Below are 16745 nucleotides of genomic sequence, written 5' to 3'. Positions count from 1 at the left end.
GCCGACAAACACCTTCAGAAGGGACTACTTCCTGCGGTGGATTCATACAGGGCAAGTCAAAAATGAGGTGTTTGATCGTTTTTTTTGGGGGGGGGGTAGGAATAAAAAACGTCTTTTATCGAGAAAAAGTTGAACATCTGAACATCTTTTAAAAACTTCAGCTGACGTCCGAGTTAGCTTCCAAGCTAACGGCGTTAGCAGGATCTAGAAGAAACTTTGGGGACGTTTCATTTTCGTTTTTGTTCGACGCCATCTTCCGCCTCAGGAAGCTTTTGGGGGCAGAAGAAAAAACCGTTCGCCGTTCTTTCCAGGCGGCGGCGGCGGATGGATAGTTCAAAATTTAATTTTTTTTGGGCGACTTAGCTCCTGAAGCTGAGGCGTGTTTAAACGCACATACGTGATGCGTGTATTTATAGAACGAGGGAGGGAGAAGCATGAGTGTGGTGTGAGTCAGGCGGCAGCTATAGGGATGGGGGGGGCGAGGCGACGGGGGTGGGGGGGGGGAGTTTTAAAGCTTGGTTTTAATCTGGGGCGACGACAGCGAGGGACGAGGCATTACATGCTACAGCACACAGAGAGGTCACCACACCCCCGGTGGGGGTGGGGGCGGAGCCAGAGGAGGAAGACTCACTGTCAGGTGTGGAGGAATGATGGAGTGAAGGGTGAGGGTTAGTGGGGGCGTGGGGGGGGGTCATCCTCACCCTTTTACGCCTGACGCTGCAGCGCTGAGGGCAACTTCTGCTGACTCGCCATTCGCTTGCCCCCGGGAGCTGGGGTGAGATAGTTAACCCACCACACCACACACACACACACACACACACACACACACACACACACACACACACACACACACACACACACACACACACACCCCAAGTGTGCCCATTGGGAGCACGGGCATCATTCTCCCCCCACGGGTGGAAGATCTTCTAATTGAGATCAAAGGGATGCCCTTGATGCGGAGCAAGAGGCGCGTCGGGGCGGGTCGCCCCCGTGTGGCCAGTTTGAGGTACTGCAGCTCAGAAAAAAAATAAAATAATAAAAAAACGGCTCTAAAGATGATTTTTTATTTTAATTTCAGGAGGATTTTTAAGCGCTTTGAAAGGATTCTGTTTTCAAAAGGTTGGAGGATCACATAGTTCAATAAAATACTGAAAAGAAAATTAAATATTATCGAAAAATACAACAATGACTACTTTTCTTTTCTTTTTTAATCCTGTTGAAGTTAACTTGCTGCCCTTAAGGACGGGGGCCTTTTTACATTCAGACCAAATGAAAAGAATTCACCTCATGATAAAACATATCCTTGAGCAGCAGCAGCCGGAACACAAAGAAAATGTTCAAATACCTTCACGGCTCCGCAGAATCACATCTTTTTCTCTGGTTTTGTGAACAAAAAGTTTGAATTAATACGAACTCCAAACAGAAGAAGCTTGAAAAAAAAGTTAATTTAGAGAAGAAATTTCCCAAAAAATTAAAAAATGAAGTTTGCCGGAACCAATGCCACAGGTGTTAGCATCAATTTATGGATTTATTCCCTAAAATTCATCTACTTGATGGTTTCTAAAATAAAAATTTCCATGTTTCAATATGAAATTTCCCCAAACTGAACCACATTTAATTCTGTTTAATGTGAATATTTCCTCCTCAGGAGGCTTCTGGAGTTTTCTGCATCCTTTTGTTCATCAGCAAGAAAGTATTCCTGCAAACATCTGCAGATAAAAAAGGTGATAATTGGAGTCTTGGCTGGATGGAAGCAAAGAAGCTGCTGTTAAAATGCAGAAGGCTCTTATTATCGCCATGGCTACCTGCTTTACTTGGATAAAGTCGCGGTTCTATTTGCGTGAGAGCACCGCTGGCACTTTCTCTTCGTCACTTTTTGATATTTTCGGCGTGGATCTATTTCCTGGCGCGGCGGCGTTTCCCTGGGGCTGATGGGACGTCGGGCGCGGAACAGGTGTGTTTGTCAAATGAAAGGAAGACAGGAGTTTTCTGATGGGGCCGATGCTTTTATTTTGAAATCTGACCGGTATCGTCGTAAACCGGCGGCGCAACGCGTGAACGGGTCGATGGCTGATGTTTTTGTGCCGTCTGTGTCATGTGACCAACACACACACACACACACACACACACACACACCTCACAGCCAGCCGTTTGAGGCGAAGTCCCGCCTCAGCTGCTGAGTCTCCGCCTCCGTGAGGGGCTGATGGGGGGACCGGCAGGCGCCGCCGTGGAACCCGAACCACTCCATCGCCTGCTTGAGGGCGGGCACACCCAACTTTCTGGTCACCTAGCAACAGACAGGAAGAGCTTTATGGGATACAGCTTGTGTCGGCAGCATCTGATGACATCATCAAAAGTTGACTTGTTTGGGGCCCAGGAACCAAACGGGTCCTGGTCAAGTTGGGTCCTGGTCTTGTCAGGTCCTGGTTTTGTTGTTCCTGGTTTAATCGGGTCCTGGTTTAGTCGGGTCCTGGTGTCATCGGGTCCTGGTTTTGTTGGTCCTGGTTTAGTCGGGTCCTGGTTTAGTCGGGTCCTGGTGTCATCGGGTCCTGTTCTAGTCAGGTCCTGGTTTTGTTGGGTCCTGGTGTCATGGGGTCCTGGTTTTGTCGGGTCCTGTTCTAGTCGGGTCCTGGTCTTGTCGGGTCCTGGTCTTGTCAGGTTCTGTTCTAGTCGGGTCCTGGTCTTGTCGGGTCCTGGTGTCGTTGGGTCCTCGTTTTGTCAGATTCTGGTCTAGTTGGGTCCTGGTGTTGTCGGGTCCTAATCTAGTCGGGTCCTAGTCTAGTCGGGTCCTAGTGTTGTCGCATCCCAGTCTAGTCGGGTCCTGGTGTTGTCGGGTCCTGGTGTTGTCGGGTCCTGGTCTAGTCGGGTCCTTGTGTCACTGGATTCTGGTGTCATTGGGTCCTGGTCTAGTCGGGTCCTGGTGTTGTCGGGTCCTGGTCTAGTCGGGTCCTGGTGTTGTCGGGTCCTGGTGTTGTCGGGTCCTGGTGTTGTCGGGTCCTGGTGTTGTCGGGTCCTGGTGTTGTCGGGTCCTGGTGTTGTCGCATCCCGGTCTAGTCGGGTCCTGGTGTTGTCGGGTCCTAGCCTAGTCGGGTCCTAGTCTAGTCGGGTCCTTGTGTCACTGGATTCTGGTGTCATTGGGTCCTGGTCTAGTCGGGTCCTGGTCTAGTCGGGTCCTGGTGTTGTCGGGTCCTGGTCTAGTCGGGTCCTGGTGTTGTCGGGTCCTGGTGTTGTCGGGTCCTGGTGTTGTCGGGTCCTGGTGTTGTCAGGTCCTGGTGTTGTCGGGTCCTGGTGTTGTCGCATCCCGGTCTAGTCGGGTCCTGGTGTTGTCGGGTCCTAGTCTAGTCGGGTCCTTGTGTCGCTGGGTTCTGGTGTCATTGGGTCCTGGTCTAGTCGGGTCCTGGTTTTGCCGCGTCATACTCACGGCGGCGTTGGGCTCGATCAGCAGCTGCTGCAGGACTCGGGCCTCCTCCCAGCGCCCCGACACACACAGACGCTCCAGCTCACACACCTCCCGGCCCAGAATGTTCGCCAGCGCACAGACTCCGCCCACCGCACCTGGACAACCGGGTCAGAACCACAGGCAATGCATCAACGGGTGACCGTCGCCCCCCACCATTTACCCCACCCCACCCATTTAAAGGTCATGTGACACGTTCCCCTCCTGTATCAAACCTGGTCGAGCCTCGAACGTCTGAACCTGTGAAATCGTGTGCGATCGTTTCGGCGTGCGATGACTCATCGCAGCGCTTGGCATGTTTGGAATATGAAGTGTGACCCCGCCCCCTCCCACCCCGATCCCCCCACTGCCCCCCCCCCATACTCCCATCAATCATGCACAGCCAGCTAAAGCATTAGCATTCATCACGCAGGAGTCGCCCAAGAGGTCGGAGAACCTCCAGCTGACAGAAGACGAGTCTGATTGAGGATCACACACACACACACACACACACACACACACACACACACACACACACACACACACACACACACACACACACACACTTCCTCCTGGTCTGTTTCTCTCCTGATGGGTGAAACACTTCCTGTCCCCCCAGCGTCGCATCACATCCTGTTTCTGGTGGAGGAGAGAGGCGGAGCGTTGCCTTCCGTCTCTGGTCTCGGAATCGTTCTGGAAAGACGATCCATTGGCTGGATCGTCTTGTTTCGTTCCGTTGCCGTGGCTACCAGCGCCCGCGTTACACAACACCTGACAGGTGAGAAGCCCCGCCCCCTCACTTCAAATTGGATGACGGCTCTCGACGGCAACGCGATGGAGGACGAGACAGTTCCTGGACGCAACCAAATCGCTATCTGTCTGACTAGGTTATCTTAGTTTAGCTTAGCTAAGCTTATCTTAGCTTAGTTTAGTTAAGCTTAGCTTACTTTATCTTAGCTTAGTTTAGCAGGAGGCTCTTATTGGTGGCTTCTGGTAACTATGGAAACCTGGAAACTCACTGAAGTGGATGTGAGTTCGGGTCTTGGATGCTGCCAGGTTTTGATTGGCAGGTGTCCGACCCCCCCCCCAGCATCATTATGGGGTCCGTCAAGCTCATGAGTCCAACATCAAAACCCGACAGCATGAAAACACACACACACACACACACACACACACACACACACACACAGCCAATTACTCCCATATTTCACTTATGGAGATGAGAACATGTCAGGGAGCAGAGATCAGAGCGCCGGCTGGGGGGGGGTGTGTGTGTGGAGGAGGGGGGGAGATGTGGGGGGGGGTCTGTCTTTAGCAGCGTGTTAGCGCCGCTACGGACGGAGAACATGACTCATTAGGTTCCTGAGCATCGCGCTGATGCCCCTCCCCCGACGCGCTCCCTAATCCAGACCGGTGGAACGCTAAGTTAGCCGTTAGCCGGTAGCGTTAGCAGCGCTAAGTGTAATAATGCAAAATTAATGCGAAAATGAGAAAAACTAATCTAAATTTGAATATTTTATCTTTATATTTAATTTGCAGGCAGGTGGATTAGAATCCAAAACATCTTCACGGATGCAAAGGATTATGGGTATGCATCAGGGTGATAAGAAATGTTTTTTTTAAAAACATAAAAAAACGTACTAAGGAGACGTGTTTTTGCGTTTGTAACGGTGCAGAAAAAGAAAGACGCGGCGCCGGCGAGATCACAGCCGGGGCGGACGCGGGGGCGACGGCGCCATCGGTTCCCGTTTGGAGACTTCTTACCCACGCAGTAGGCGGCCATCAGGAACCCCGCCGAGCCCGCCAGCACCTGGAAATCATGCCTTTTGGTTTTGTGGACCGCCAGGCTGATGCGTGTGATCTGAACAAACAGGGGGGGGGGGGGCAGAGAAAAATCAGTTTTATGGTTCTGTCAGGACTCATATCCACACACAATCCCTTTTTTTTTTTTAATCCCCGGGAGACGCGGCGGCGGCGAACGGGTTGGGGGTGGGGGGTGGGGCGTCGCCGAATCCGAGTAAACAAATCGCTCAAATGGACGACTGGGATGATTTGGGGGAGGAGGGGAATCGATCAAGATCCCAAACAGGAGAAGAAGTAGAAGAAGAAGAAGAAGAAGGGGGGGGGGGGGACGCATCAAGTCCCAAGTGAGGAAAAAAAAAGAGGAGGGAACTTCAAAAGAGGCTCATGAATAATTAATACGGCGCTCTATTTTGTTTTCTTTTAATTCTCTATATGAAGCGCCGAATCCAAATAAACCTGAAAGGGAGAAGAAGGACGACGACTCCTGCATGCGGGAAGCTGGAAACTCCACAGGGAAAAACCTGAGGGGGGGGGGGGCGCTATTTATATCCGCCGGGTGTCAATCACATCGCGCAAATCAGTCATTTCAGACACGCGGCGCTGTAATTGATCAGTCAGTCAATCAGGGTGGAGGAGCTCCCGCTGCTCTCCTGAAAGCTCCGGCACTCTGTGGCGATTATGATCAAGCTCCCCCCCGGTGGGAAAATAACATCGCTAGTGTCGTACGGTCGCCCCGGCGACAGAAAAACACTCATTAGCTTTCATTTTTCAAGTTCCATTATCCAGATTAGGGCCACAACGTGAATGCACGCCGTCAGATCTAAACGCAGAGACGGCGAACACCCCCCCCCCCGCCTGGACGAAACGTTTTTAGTTTGTTTCGTTGGGAATCGGGGAAATTAACATGCAAAGTGTGAAGCTAATAGGTTAGCATTAGCCTAGCTAGCCTAGGTCCGATCCGTGAGGCGGGCGACAAAAAGACCTGGACGATTCGAGAGCCGTGAGAAGAAGTCGAGGTCTTCTTTAACTCCGCCCTTTTGTTTTTAGCTTGCTAGCCTGTTAGCTTCAGGCGTTACTTTTAGCACGACAAAGCCGTCTGAAGTTACGTCTGCAGATATTTTCTCGTTTCAGGTGGAATAGACGCAGATTTTCCACCTTTTTCGGTGGGAAGATGCTCCGGACTCGCCGGGGCATCGCTGAACCACACGAACACCTACGGACAATTTGGAACCGACCACTTCATGTAAATGTCATGTTTTTTGGAGGTGGGATGAAAGCGGAGAACCCCCACAGACACGGGGAGAACATCACATGCTGCTTTAAATCATTCAGCCGTGAGAGACCCGCCCACGTCTCCGCCCCTTACGTCGCCGCCGCTGTCTTTCAGCCCCACGATGTTGGGGTGCTGGGACAGGAACGCCACGGCGTCCAGCGGCAGGTCCACGCCCGTGTTGGCCGGCACGCTGTACAGAACCACCGGCACCGGGCTCCTGTCCGCCACCTGCAGGGGAACAACGGGAGACGAGTCCGTGAACACAACACCCCCTGCAGCATGCAGTTCCTACTTTGTCCTGTAGGGGGCAGACTTGATTTCATGGAGAATTTTAACCACAAACTGAAAAATTGAAACTGAATATTCATCAGTTTAAAAATAAAAATCTAGTTTAGGTCATTTCTCTGGACTTCATGTCTGTCCACCACAAATACTGGACTCTAAAAATCACTAGAAAACCATTAAAAGTTCATAATATCATGTTACTGTACAATAAATCAGAATAAAACACGTAATCATATTAAAATAAATACATATAGCTCGAATATCTACCGTTAATCGTCACACGTGATTGTTTTAATCGAGATTTGTTTATGGTAAACTTTAATCTTGATAATTTAATCCTGGAGGACATGAAGAATAAAACACTTCTCCACCAGTTCATCAACAACAGTCAAGTCAAATAAACTTTATCTATAAAGCCCTGAATCACACCAAAGAAGTTGGGTTGTGACTGACAGCAGGGTTAAATATCCAGGGGACTTATTTTTATCACTAATGGTTTTCTGTGATAAAGATAAGCTCCACGCTAACCGTAGCATGTAGCATGTAGCATACTTTTGGAGCAAAGGAAGAGGAGGAGGAGGGAGGAGTTATTGTGGGTCAGAGTCAGAGTCATCAGAGAGATGGTCACCACTACCACTTGTGGCAGGAAACGAAAATGCAGGACAATAGTCGAGTATGGTGAAGCATATTTGTTCATATCTCCGAATGTTCGTAAGTTGAGGACTATTTGTATTAGTTTAATATAAAGGATAGATAGCTGTCGTGATATCCTTATCGTTGGTTCGTCGGTGCGTCTCCTGACCGTAGCGTAGTGCTTGATCAGCGCCTGGCTGTCCATCTTGCTCTTGTAGAAGCAGGGTGTCACCACCAAGACGGCGTCGGCGCCGGCCGCCGCCATCTTCTCCGAGAGCTGAACCGTGGCCCTGGTGGCTGGAGGGGGAAGAGCGGGGGAAACAAAAAAGCCGATCAAAGTCGATGGTCTGGCGGCAAAAAACGGGTTTTTACACGTTTTCACTTTGTCGCTTTGGTTTTGATTCATCCGCACTCTCCCCGACATCCGCCTCCGGATGGTAAATAAATAGGTGAATGAAAGCAGGACCCGACGATTTATGTAACAAATATGTCCCTGGAATGTTTACTGGATGCACGTCTGTGAAATAATTGATGAAGCGAGCGTCCGTGAGGTTCTTATAGCAGCGGTGAATGCAGACAGGAAGGACCTATAGAGACACTTAATGCTCCACTCCCTCCCGGCTGAACGTTCGTTATGGGCTATAGAAGCCAACAGTCAATAAAAGCGCTGCAGACGCCACTTAACGGCGCGTGAAGATGAACGACACCATAATGAGTTGAGAATCAAGGTCGCTTGAATCCATACGCAAACGCAGCAGCCAATCAGAGAGAAGCAGAAGCGAGGACGCCAACATCTGGACACCCGAGTCGACAAGCGTTTGATTCGAGACGCTGGGAAGTTTTTACCGTCTACAGGAAGTGATGCACCTCGTCGCTCCTACCTGAGCAAGGCATTATGGGAAATGACACACACACAGACTTACATTCACAGCCTGAGCCGGCCAGCAGCAGCTTCCCGGCGGGCAGCGACTTCCTGACCGTCTTCACCACCTCCACCCGCTCCTCCTCCGTCAGGAACGGATACTCGCCGTTGGAACCCTGAACCACCAGACCTGCAGCGATTTAGAGACGGACGTGTTTCAAACTTTTTTTCAATGGTTTTATGCCCCAATATTTGGCATCCCTTCAATAAATCAACGTGTTGCTACAAAAACAAAATGTTTTTAAAAAGCAATTTTAGAAATGTTGAAGAAAGGTTAAATAAAAATGTAAGAAATTTGATTTTCCGACATAAACTTTTGTCAAAATCTTTGGACGAGTTTTGAAATATCACACAGAGACCTCAAGTCAACAACAGTTGGGTTCAGCTGAATTAAACTTTAACTTGTCTGGATATGAACCAATAACCTGCTGGGTCTGAGCGCTCTGTGTTCAAAGGGCATTTTGAATAAATTACAATCACTAAATATTCAAAAAACCTCTTTAATTAATAACTTAATCACGAGTGTCAGTATTTTTATACTAAAAACAGACGGTATTGTCGTTATTTCTTCATCTTAAGGTAAAATCATATTTTAATAGAGTGTAAAAGTCATTTTAAAACACTTTTAATGCCAGCAGCAGCAGAAACGCAGCTCTGATTCACGTGTAGTGGCGGTGAGCGGCCACTAGAGGACGCCACACCAACATCTGCTTCTGCCACTTGTTGACCTTCGTCCTGTTTGGTCACCGATCAAACACGGAACCACTGAAGCCTCCAGAAGAACACTTCCGGACCCATATCACGGTGGCTCCAGCTCAGACCGGATACTGCTCGGATTTGACCGGAAGTTCTGAATTCAGTTTAAACTTTATCACATTTTAATTTTTTTTTAAAAAAGTGGGAGCTAATTCACGGAAGACGAAATACGAAATAAATTAAGTACATTAAAACTAATTAAAACGTCTGTGATCTTCATCCTCCTGATTCGTTACGTTCATCAGGCGCCCTTTCAAAATAAACTTCCGTTTTCGCAGGAAATACCAAAACAAGAGCAAAATAAATAACTTTTTAAAAAATAAATTGTAATTGAAACTTGTGCACCAGAGTTGTGTAAAGAATAAAATGGAGTCTCATTTGACCCCCCCCCCCCCCCCTGACTCCCCCATATACCAGCCCTGGCCCGTCAGCGCAGCGCGCATGCGCACTGACCTTTGAAAGGCAGCTTGGCGTACTTGTGGAGGTTCTCCTCCAGCTTCTGGTAGTCCACGTCCTCCGTGTGGGTGAACGGCGTGGCGATGGGCGGGTAGATGCCGCTGATGTCCATCCGGGAGCCGGCTGTGTAGCTGCGGCAGTGTGTCCGCGGGGCCCCCCGCAGCAGGGCGCTCAGACCTCTCCATGCGCGGACGCACAGCATGGTGGCAGGACTCTGTCCAGGAGCCGCGGAGGGCGAGGGCAGTTAATCACTGACTGCTTTTGCAAATATTGATCGAAAAGGGGGTTTCAGCAACTTTGACTGTGCCCCGCCCCCCACGCGCGCCTCGGTTTTGGGACGCATGCGCACGCGTCTGGCGCTAAAATGCGCGTTTTTACGCAAAATTTGACTCCAGAACCGGGATGGAGCGGAATAAACAAACAACACCTGAATGGATTAAATGTTCCGGGTTCCGTTCACACCACGTGGAGTTCACGTTACACCGGATCTTAAGCTCCGCCCATCGAAACAGCTCGTGCTCAACGACTCCAATCATGTGCCGGGACGGTGAGCAGGGCACGCGAGAGGCTCACCGGTTCCGACCGGTTAATGACGTCACGATATTCAGAATGAAGAGAAATTATATTAAGATAGATAGATAGATAGATAGATAATAGATAGATAGATAATAGATAGATAAACTTACACAGAGTAGAAAACCTTCAGGAGTCAAACTGCTTGTTGTAGCTGAATTGTGAATAATAATTATTATAATTACTGTTCGAAGTGACCCGCCTGCAATGTGACGTCATAATCCACATCCTCTCATAGCCTGGGTTCTACCGCCACCGTGTGGAGAACCTTTTTAACGTCTCCAGCTGATCTCTGTGGGAACTTTCACGCAGTTTTTTTTTTGTTGTTGTTGTTATTTTTAGTTTTAATTCACGTCACTTTTTTAAATTTAAAATAAAAGGAAGATAAATATTTAAACGTGTTTCCATGTTTGTTGTTTTGTTTGTAAATACTGTTTTATTTTTGATTGAATTTTTTTCTATTATTTTAGTGGTGGTTTCTATAGAAACTTCAGTTTTACTACTGTGGGTGTGTGCGTTGGGGGGGGGTTATGTGTGTGTGGGGGGGTGGAGGCTATTATTAGGAAGTTCCATCAGGACGCAGCGGAACGGTCTCCATCCGCATCACCACCGCCGTTAACGGACAACTGCGGGTTCCTCCTTCTCCCGCATGGACCGGAGCCACGCGGCACCACGTGACCCGGGAGTCCCGGACGAACGGAGCGAATCACACCGCATCATGGCTGCGAACGATGCGGCTGCGCGGTCCCGCACCGCCGGCGGCGGCGCTGCGCTCTCTCCCCCGCGGCTGCTGCTGCTCTCCCTGCCCGCCTGCCTCCTCCTGCTGCCCGCCCCGGCGCTCGGTCTGCTCGGCTTCCGGCCGGAGGACACCGGGGCGGAGCTGTCCGTGGACGGCGGGGTGCTGAAAGCCGGGGAGGGGACTCGCTTCATGCTGCGGGTGTACTACTCCACCTCCCCGCAGAGGATGAACCGCACCGGGGGGAGCCGCGCCAACAACGCCGCGCCCTGGATCGCCTTCATCGAGGAGCCGGCGCCCGGTCGAGAGGGGCAAGTCCACCCGAAGAGGAACATGTGCGTGGACAAGACCGCCAGGACGTCCGACATCGAGGTGTTGGGGTCCTTCAGGTCTGCCTCCAGTCAGAACTCGGTCCTGGTGGAGCTTCTGGCCAAGAACCTCCGGCGAGGTGAGAAGGTCAAGTACTACTCCATGTGCGCCTTCGATGGCTCCAAGTGGGAACACTACCGCACCAGGGACTTCTGGGTAGCGGTGGTGGAGCGGCCGGCCGTCCCGGAGCTGTGGGTGCAGGTGTCGCTCTCGGTGCTGCTGTTGGGGGTGTCGGCGCTGCTCAGCGGGCTGAAGCTGAGCGTTCTGGCTCTGGACCCGGTGGAGCTCCAGGTCCTCCAGAACAGCGGCAGCGAGACGGAGCAGGTCCATGCTCGTAAGATCGAGTCGGTGCGACGCCACGGCAACTACGTCCTCTGCACCTTACTGTTGGGGACGGCGATCGCCAACGCCACCCTGGCAGTCTGGACCTACCGGATCCTGGGCACGGCCTGGCTCTCGGCCGCCGTCTGCGCCCTGGGCGTCTTCTTCATCGGGGAGATCCTTCCTCACTCGGTGGCGTCGCGTCACGGATTGGCCGTTGCGTCCAGAACCATCTGGCTGACCCGGGCACTGATGGTGATCTCCTTCCCGTTCTCCTACCCCATCAGCAAACTCCTGGACTTCGTCCTCAACCAGGAGATCTCCAACTTCTACACCCGGGAGGAGCTCCTGGAGATGCTCCGCGTCACCGACCCCTACCACGACCTGGTGAAGGAGGAGCTCAACATCATCCAGGGGGCGTTGGAGCTGAGGACCAAGACGGTGGAGGACGTCCTGACGCCGCTGAGCGACTGCTTCATGCTGGCGTCGGACGCCGTGCTGGACTTCGGAACCATGTCGGAGGTCATGCAGAGCGGCTACACGCGGATCCCCGTGTTCCAGAACGAGCGCTCCAACATCGTGGACATCCTGTTCGTCAAAGACCTCGCCTTCGTGGACCCGGACGACTGCACCCCCCTGAAGACCATCACCCAGTTCTACAAGCACCCGCTGCACCACGTGTTCAACGACACCAAGCTTGACGCCATGCTGGAGGAGTTCAAGAAAGGTGATGGGGGGGGCGGGACTTGGGGGGGTCATGACCTCATCGGGGTTGCACCATTGGAAACGAAAGATTCTACTTATGAATGTGTAGAAGGCAGGGATAGAGCCCCACTTCCTGTAGGATGGCGTGTTGATGGGTCTGGTGTTACCATGGTAACTGTTAGGCGTTATGGATCCAGGAGGTTTGGATTTCGTAGCCAGGACTGATCGGTCGTTATTGAATCAGTCGTTTCGCGGTCATTGATTGATGACATCACACGATGACCTCACATGATGACATCACATCTGAACGTCTTCGAATGGAGACATGTTTGTCTTCACGAATGGATCGAACCACAACTGTGAACCGTCATGAAGCAGCAGCGCCTCCGGGTCCGCTGAGCTGCAGCCTCGTGCTTGCAATGGGTGGGGCGCCCACCAGCCAATCAGAAGGCAGGCACGTTCTGCACGCTCAGCGTTTTCCTCAGGGTTTATGATGAGGACAGGAAGGGATGGAGGTAAACAGAGAAGGGCACCTGAAACGACGCGGCGTCGAGGGGATTCGGGAGACGTTCGGAACACGAAAACAAGCGAACCCTTTAGTGAAACACGTCTCGGGGATGGATGAGCGTGCGAGGATGAGGATGAGGATGGAGATAGGATGACATCATCGACACCGGACGGATCATCGAGGTCGCTCTCTCTCTCACGCTTTCAGGCACTGCGGCAGAAAAGCGGTTTCTCCCATAGGCTCCTGTGAGTCCGCTCTGCAGTGGACGCAACCGGCGTGAAGCGTCCCGTGTGCTTCCTGTCCCACGTGCTCTTCCTCATCCTCATCTTCATCTATACCCAAACTGTTAACAATCAGAACTGTTTGATCCAAATGTCATCAAATCCCCTCCAATGATTTCCTGAGACACAAAACTTTACATCCCAGATGAATAAACAAGAGTTAAAGGTGTGAGGAAGACGCTGACGTGATGAAGCAGCTCCAGCTTTGCATGCAGCTCAGTATTTGGCAGGAAGTCCACAAAGAGAGGCTCTGAATAGGGAAGCTGATCTGGAGCCAAACGGCACAAAAGAAAACAAACAAAAGAGGATGTGTGTGTGTGTGTGTGTGTGTGTGTGTGTGTGTGTGTGTGTGTGTGTGTGTGTGTGTGTGTGTGTGTGTGTGTTTAGCCAGTGTCATCGAGACAAACACTCTTTGAAGTAAGATCATGTCAGCGTTTATTTAACAGGTCTCATCATAATGATTCTGTTGCCTCATCATCTTCATCTTCATCTTCATCCTCATCTTCATCCTCATCTTCATCCTCATTCTCATCTTCATCCTCATTGTCATCGTCATCCTCATTTTCATACTAATCTACATCATTATCATCCCCATCTTCATCCCTATCTTCATCGTCATCTTCATCGTCATCTTCATCCTCATCTTCATCCTCATTGTCATTCTCATCTTCATCCTCATCTTCATCCTCATCTTCATCCTCATTCTCATCCCCATCTTCATCTTCATCCTCATCTTCATCCTCATCGTCATCGTCATCTTCAATCTCATCTTAATCCTCATTCTCATCATCATCCTCATTTTCATACTAATCTTAATCATCCTCATCTTCATCCTCATCTTCATCCTCGTCTGTAGTTTGCCCTTCTCCCACACCTGCTGCAGCTCGTCTTCATCACCTTCAGACCTTCTCTCCCACGATTATTTACCAGACAGAGGGAGGCGGGGCTTCACCCCCAAAAGGGGGAGGAGCTTCAGGATAATCTAATAATAACCCATGGATCCCCTCGTTCCAGGGAAGTCCCACCTGGCCATCGTTCAGGGCGTGAACAACGAGGGCGAGGGCGACCCGTTCTACGAGGTGATGGGCATCGTCACCCTGGAGGACGTCATTGAGGAGATCATCAAGTCGGAGATCCTGGACGAGACCGACCTCTACAGTACGATCGAAAACGCGTGAACACGGCGCAACGGGCGTCGTCCGGTTGCCGGTTTGACGCCGTACGTTTTGTCCTTTTAGCCGACAATCGCTCCAAGCGGCGCGTCTCGCACCACGAGAGGAAGCAGCAGGACTTCTCCGTCTTCAAGCCGTCGGACAACGAGATGAAGGTGAAGGTGTCTCCTCAGCTGCTCCTGGCCACGCACCGCTTCCTGTCCACAGGTAACGTCCAATCGGCTAGCGGTTTTGGAGCGTTTGTAGGCCGTCGTCTCCTCCTAATGAGGTTCTGCCCCCCCCCACCAGAGGTGGAGCCCTTCAAACCGGCTCACATCTCAGAGAAGATCCTGCTGAGGCTGATCAAACACCCCAGCGTGGTCCAGGAGCTGCAGTTCGACGAGAAGAACAAACGAGCGTCGCAGCACTTCCTGTTCCAGCACAGCAAGCCGGTGGACTACTTCATCCTGGTGCTGCAGGTAGGAAGACCCCCAGTCTTCATCACCATCATCATCATCATCATCATCATCATCGTCATCATCATCTAGTTTCTTGCGTTTCTTCAGGGTCGAGTCGAAGTTGAGTTCGACAAAGAGGCGCTAAAGTTTGAGAACGGTGCTTTTTCCTACTTCGGGGTACCCGCCATTATGCCAACAGGTAACACACACACAGACACACACACACATACACACACACTAGTGTAATTGTGCCCCAATGAGGACTTTCAAAGGCCAACATCCCGTGAAGTCTGTTTTTTTGTCTATTATTATTATTACTATTATTATGAAAATAATAATAATAATTTTTTTTATTATTATTATTATTATTATTATTAGTAGTATTGTGATTCGAGCTGCTGACTGAACGTTTCAGGACCGATCCATAAATCTTCGGTGATGCGTTCAGGTCCCTCAGGACAGCAGAAAACTCTTCAGCTGCTGAATGCTACATTCATGGCGCAGACGCGACCTTGCATGTTAAACAGGCCGACACAAACAAACCCCCTGAAGTGGCCCCCCCATGTTTAAAGTTTCCCTGCAGTCCACAGATCCCCCTCCCCCAGCAGTGGCTTGGCCCGCTCTGAGTCCGGGGGGAGCACCAACCAACTGAACGGAGGGGGGGGCGTCTACCTGCCAGACTACTCCGTCAGACAGCTCACCCATCTGCAGATCATCAAGGTACCGCCACCCACCAGGAAGTGAAACAGGAAGTGGGGGCTCCATAAATGGGGCGGAGCCAGATTATTTCTCTTTATAATAAAGGTTTTAACCCTTTGTGGTCCAGATCACCCGGAGCCACTACCAGAACGCCGTGACGGCCACCCGGATGGACAGCTCGCCCCTGACGCCCGACGCCGACGCCCATCTGACGGACAGCAACATGCCCACCCCGGAGCCCCACCCAGCACCCCACGCCACCACCCTACTCATGCCCCCACCCAGAGACCCGGGACGGCCCGGCTCCGCCCGAAGTCGAGGACAGCAAACCAGCATCCCGCACAGCACCTCCCTGCTGAACGAGAAGAACCGCATCGTCCGTGAGTCCCCCCCCCGCCCCCCAACCAAAAGAGGGCAGGGCTTCATGATGTCACTGAAGTTCAATGGCGTCATGTCAGACTGTATTTAAAGTTAGATTTTCTCGAGTTCACCAAAACCCAATATTTAGAATAAGGAATTCAAATTTTAAATAGTAAAAAAAGTTGTTAAAAAGTTTTTAATTATTTTTTTAAAAATGTAATATATTTTCATTTTTATTTAAATGTGATCTTTAAATTGAAAAAAATTTCTATTTAAAAAAAAAGGTTTTAATTTTTTTTAAATTAAATTTAAAAGAAATTTTACAAAAAAATTTTAAATTTAAATTCAAAAGAAAATTTGAAAATGAAATGAAATTTTCTCACCATTCTGTTTCTCGCGCAGGGAGTAAGTCCGACGGCCAGAAGAGCCCCAGCGACTCGGTGTTCCTCAGGATGGACGAGATCCCCTACATCAGGGAGGACCGACCCGAGGCCAACGCCCCCGCCGGTACGACAACCATCCATGTGGTATCCATGGTGATAACAGATCATCATCCGTGTCACCGTTAACCCGCTTTTCGTTCTGTCTCCAGACGGTGGCGCTGTCCCCGCCGAGTCGGACACGTCGGACACGCTGGGAAAGAAACTACTGCTGAAGCTCAGTCAGTGTCACACACACACACACACACACACACACACACACACACACACACACACACACACACACACACACACCTTGATCGTCACAGAAATCCATTCAAGACTGTGAATTTGGACTCTAAGGAGCCTGAACTTCCTCTTCCTCTTCCTGTCATGGGAGGAGGAAGTGAGGAAGACTCCACTTCCTGTCTTCATCGCTGGTTTCCTGTCATCTTTCCTCCCTTCAGGCCACAAGAAGAGGAAGAAATCCCGTGAAGGAGAGAAAACGCCGGAGGACATGTCAGAGCAGCCGCTGGTGAAATCCTAACAGAGAGTTTGGTACCTGAACGCATCATCACCTGGAGAGGGGGGGGTTGGG

General features: G+C 50.8%; 2 protein-coding genes across 2 annotated transcripts; one reads left to right on the top strand and one right to left on the bottom strand.

Annotated features, from left to right (window-relative positions):
• Positions 1-1997: 1997 nt before the first annotated feature.
• Positions 1998-9964, bottom strand: hoga1 (4-hydroxy-2-oxoglutarate aldolase 1). The gene is made up of 7 exons (XM_068321844.1): positions 9565-9964; positions 8357-8485; positions 7603-7730; positions 6609-6743; positions 5204-5300; positions 3425-3558; positions 1998-2290 (listed from the first exon to the last, which is right to left on the bottom strand). Exons 1-7 carry the CDS (start codon positions 9767-9769, stop codon positions 2141-2143), a joined length of 978 nt encoding a protein of 325 aa, XP_068177945.1. The 5' UTR covers positions 9770-9964; the 3' UTR covers positions 1998-2140.
• An 894-nt stretch (positions 9965-10858) lies between these two features.
• LOC137600263 (metal transporter CNNM1-like) lies at positions 10859-16694 on the top strand. The gene is made up of 10 exons (XM_068321797.1): positions 10859-12293; positions 14075-14218; positions 14299-14439; positions 14521-14690; positions 14778-14868; positions 15253-15389; positions 15496-15748; positions 16131-16235; positions 16321-16389; positions 16615-16694. Exons 1-10 carry the CDS (start codon positions 10859-10861, stop codon positions 16692-16694), a joined length of 2625 nt encoding a protein of 874 aa, XP_068177898.1.
• The last annotated feature ends 51 nt before the right edge of the window (positions 16695-16745 follow it).

Source organism: Antennarius striatus, chromosome 8, assembly GCF_040054535.1.
Source record: "Antennarius striatus isolate MH-2024 chromosome 8, ASM4005453v1, whole genome shotgun sequence".
NCBI lineage: Eukaryota > Metazoa > Chordata > Actinopteri > Lophiiformes > Antennariidae > Antennarius > Antennarius striatus.
The sequence above is the reverse complement of the archived record's forward strand: the minus strand, read 5'-3'. Positions and strand labels throughout refer to the sequence as shown.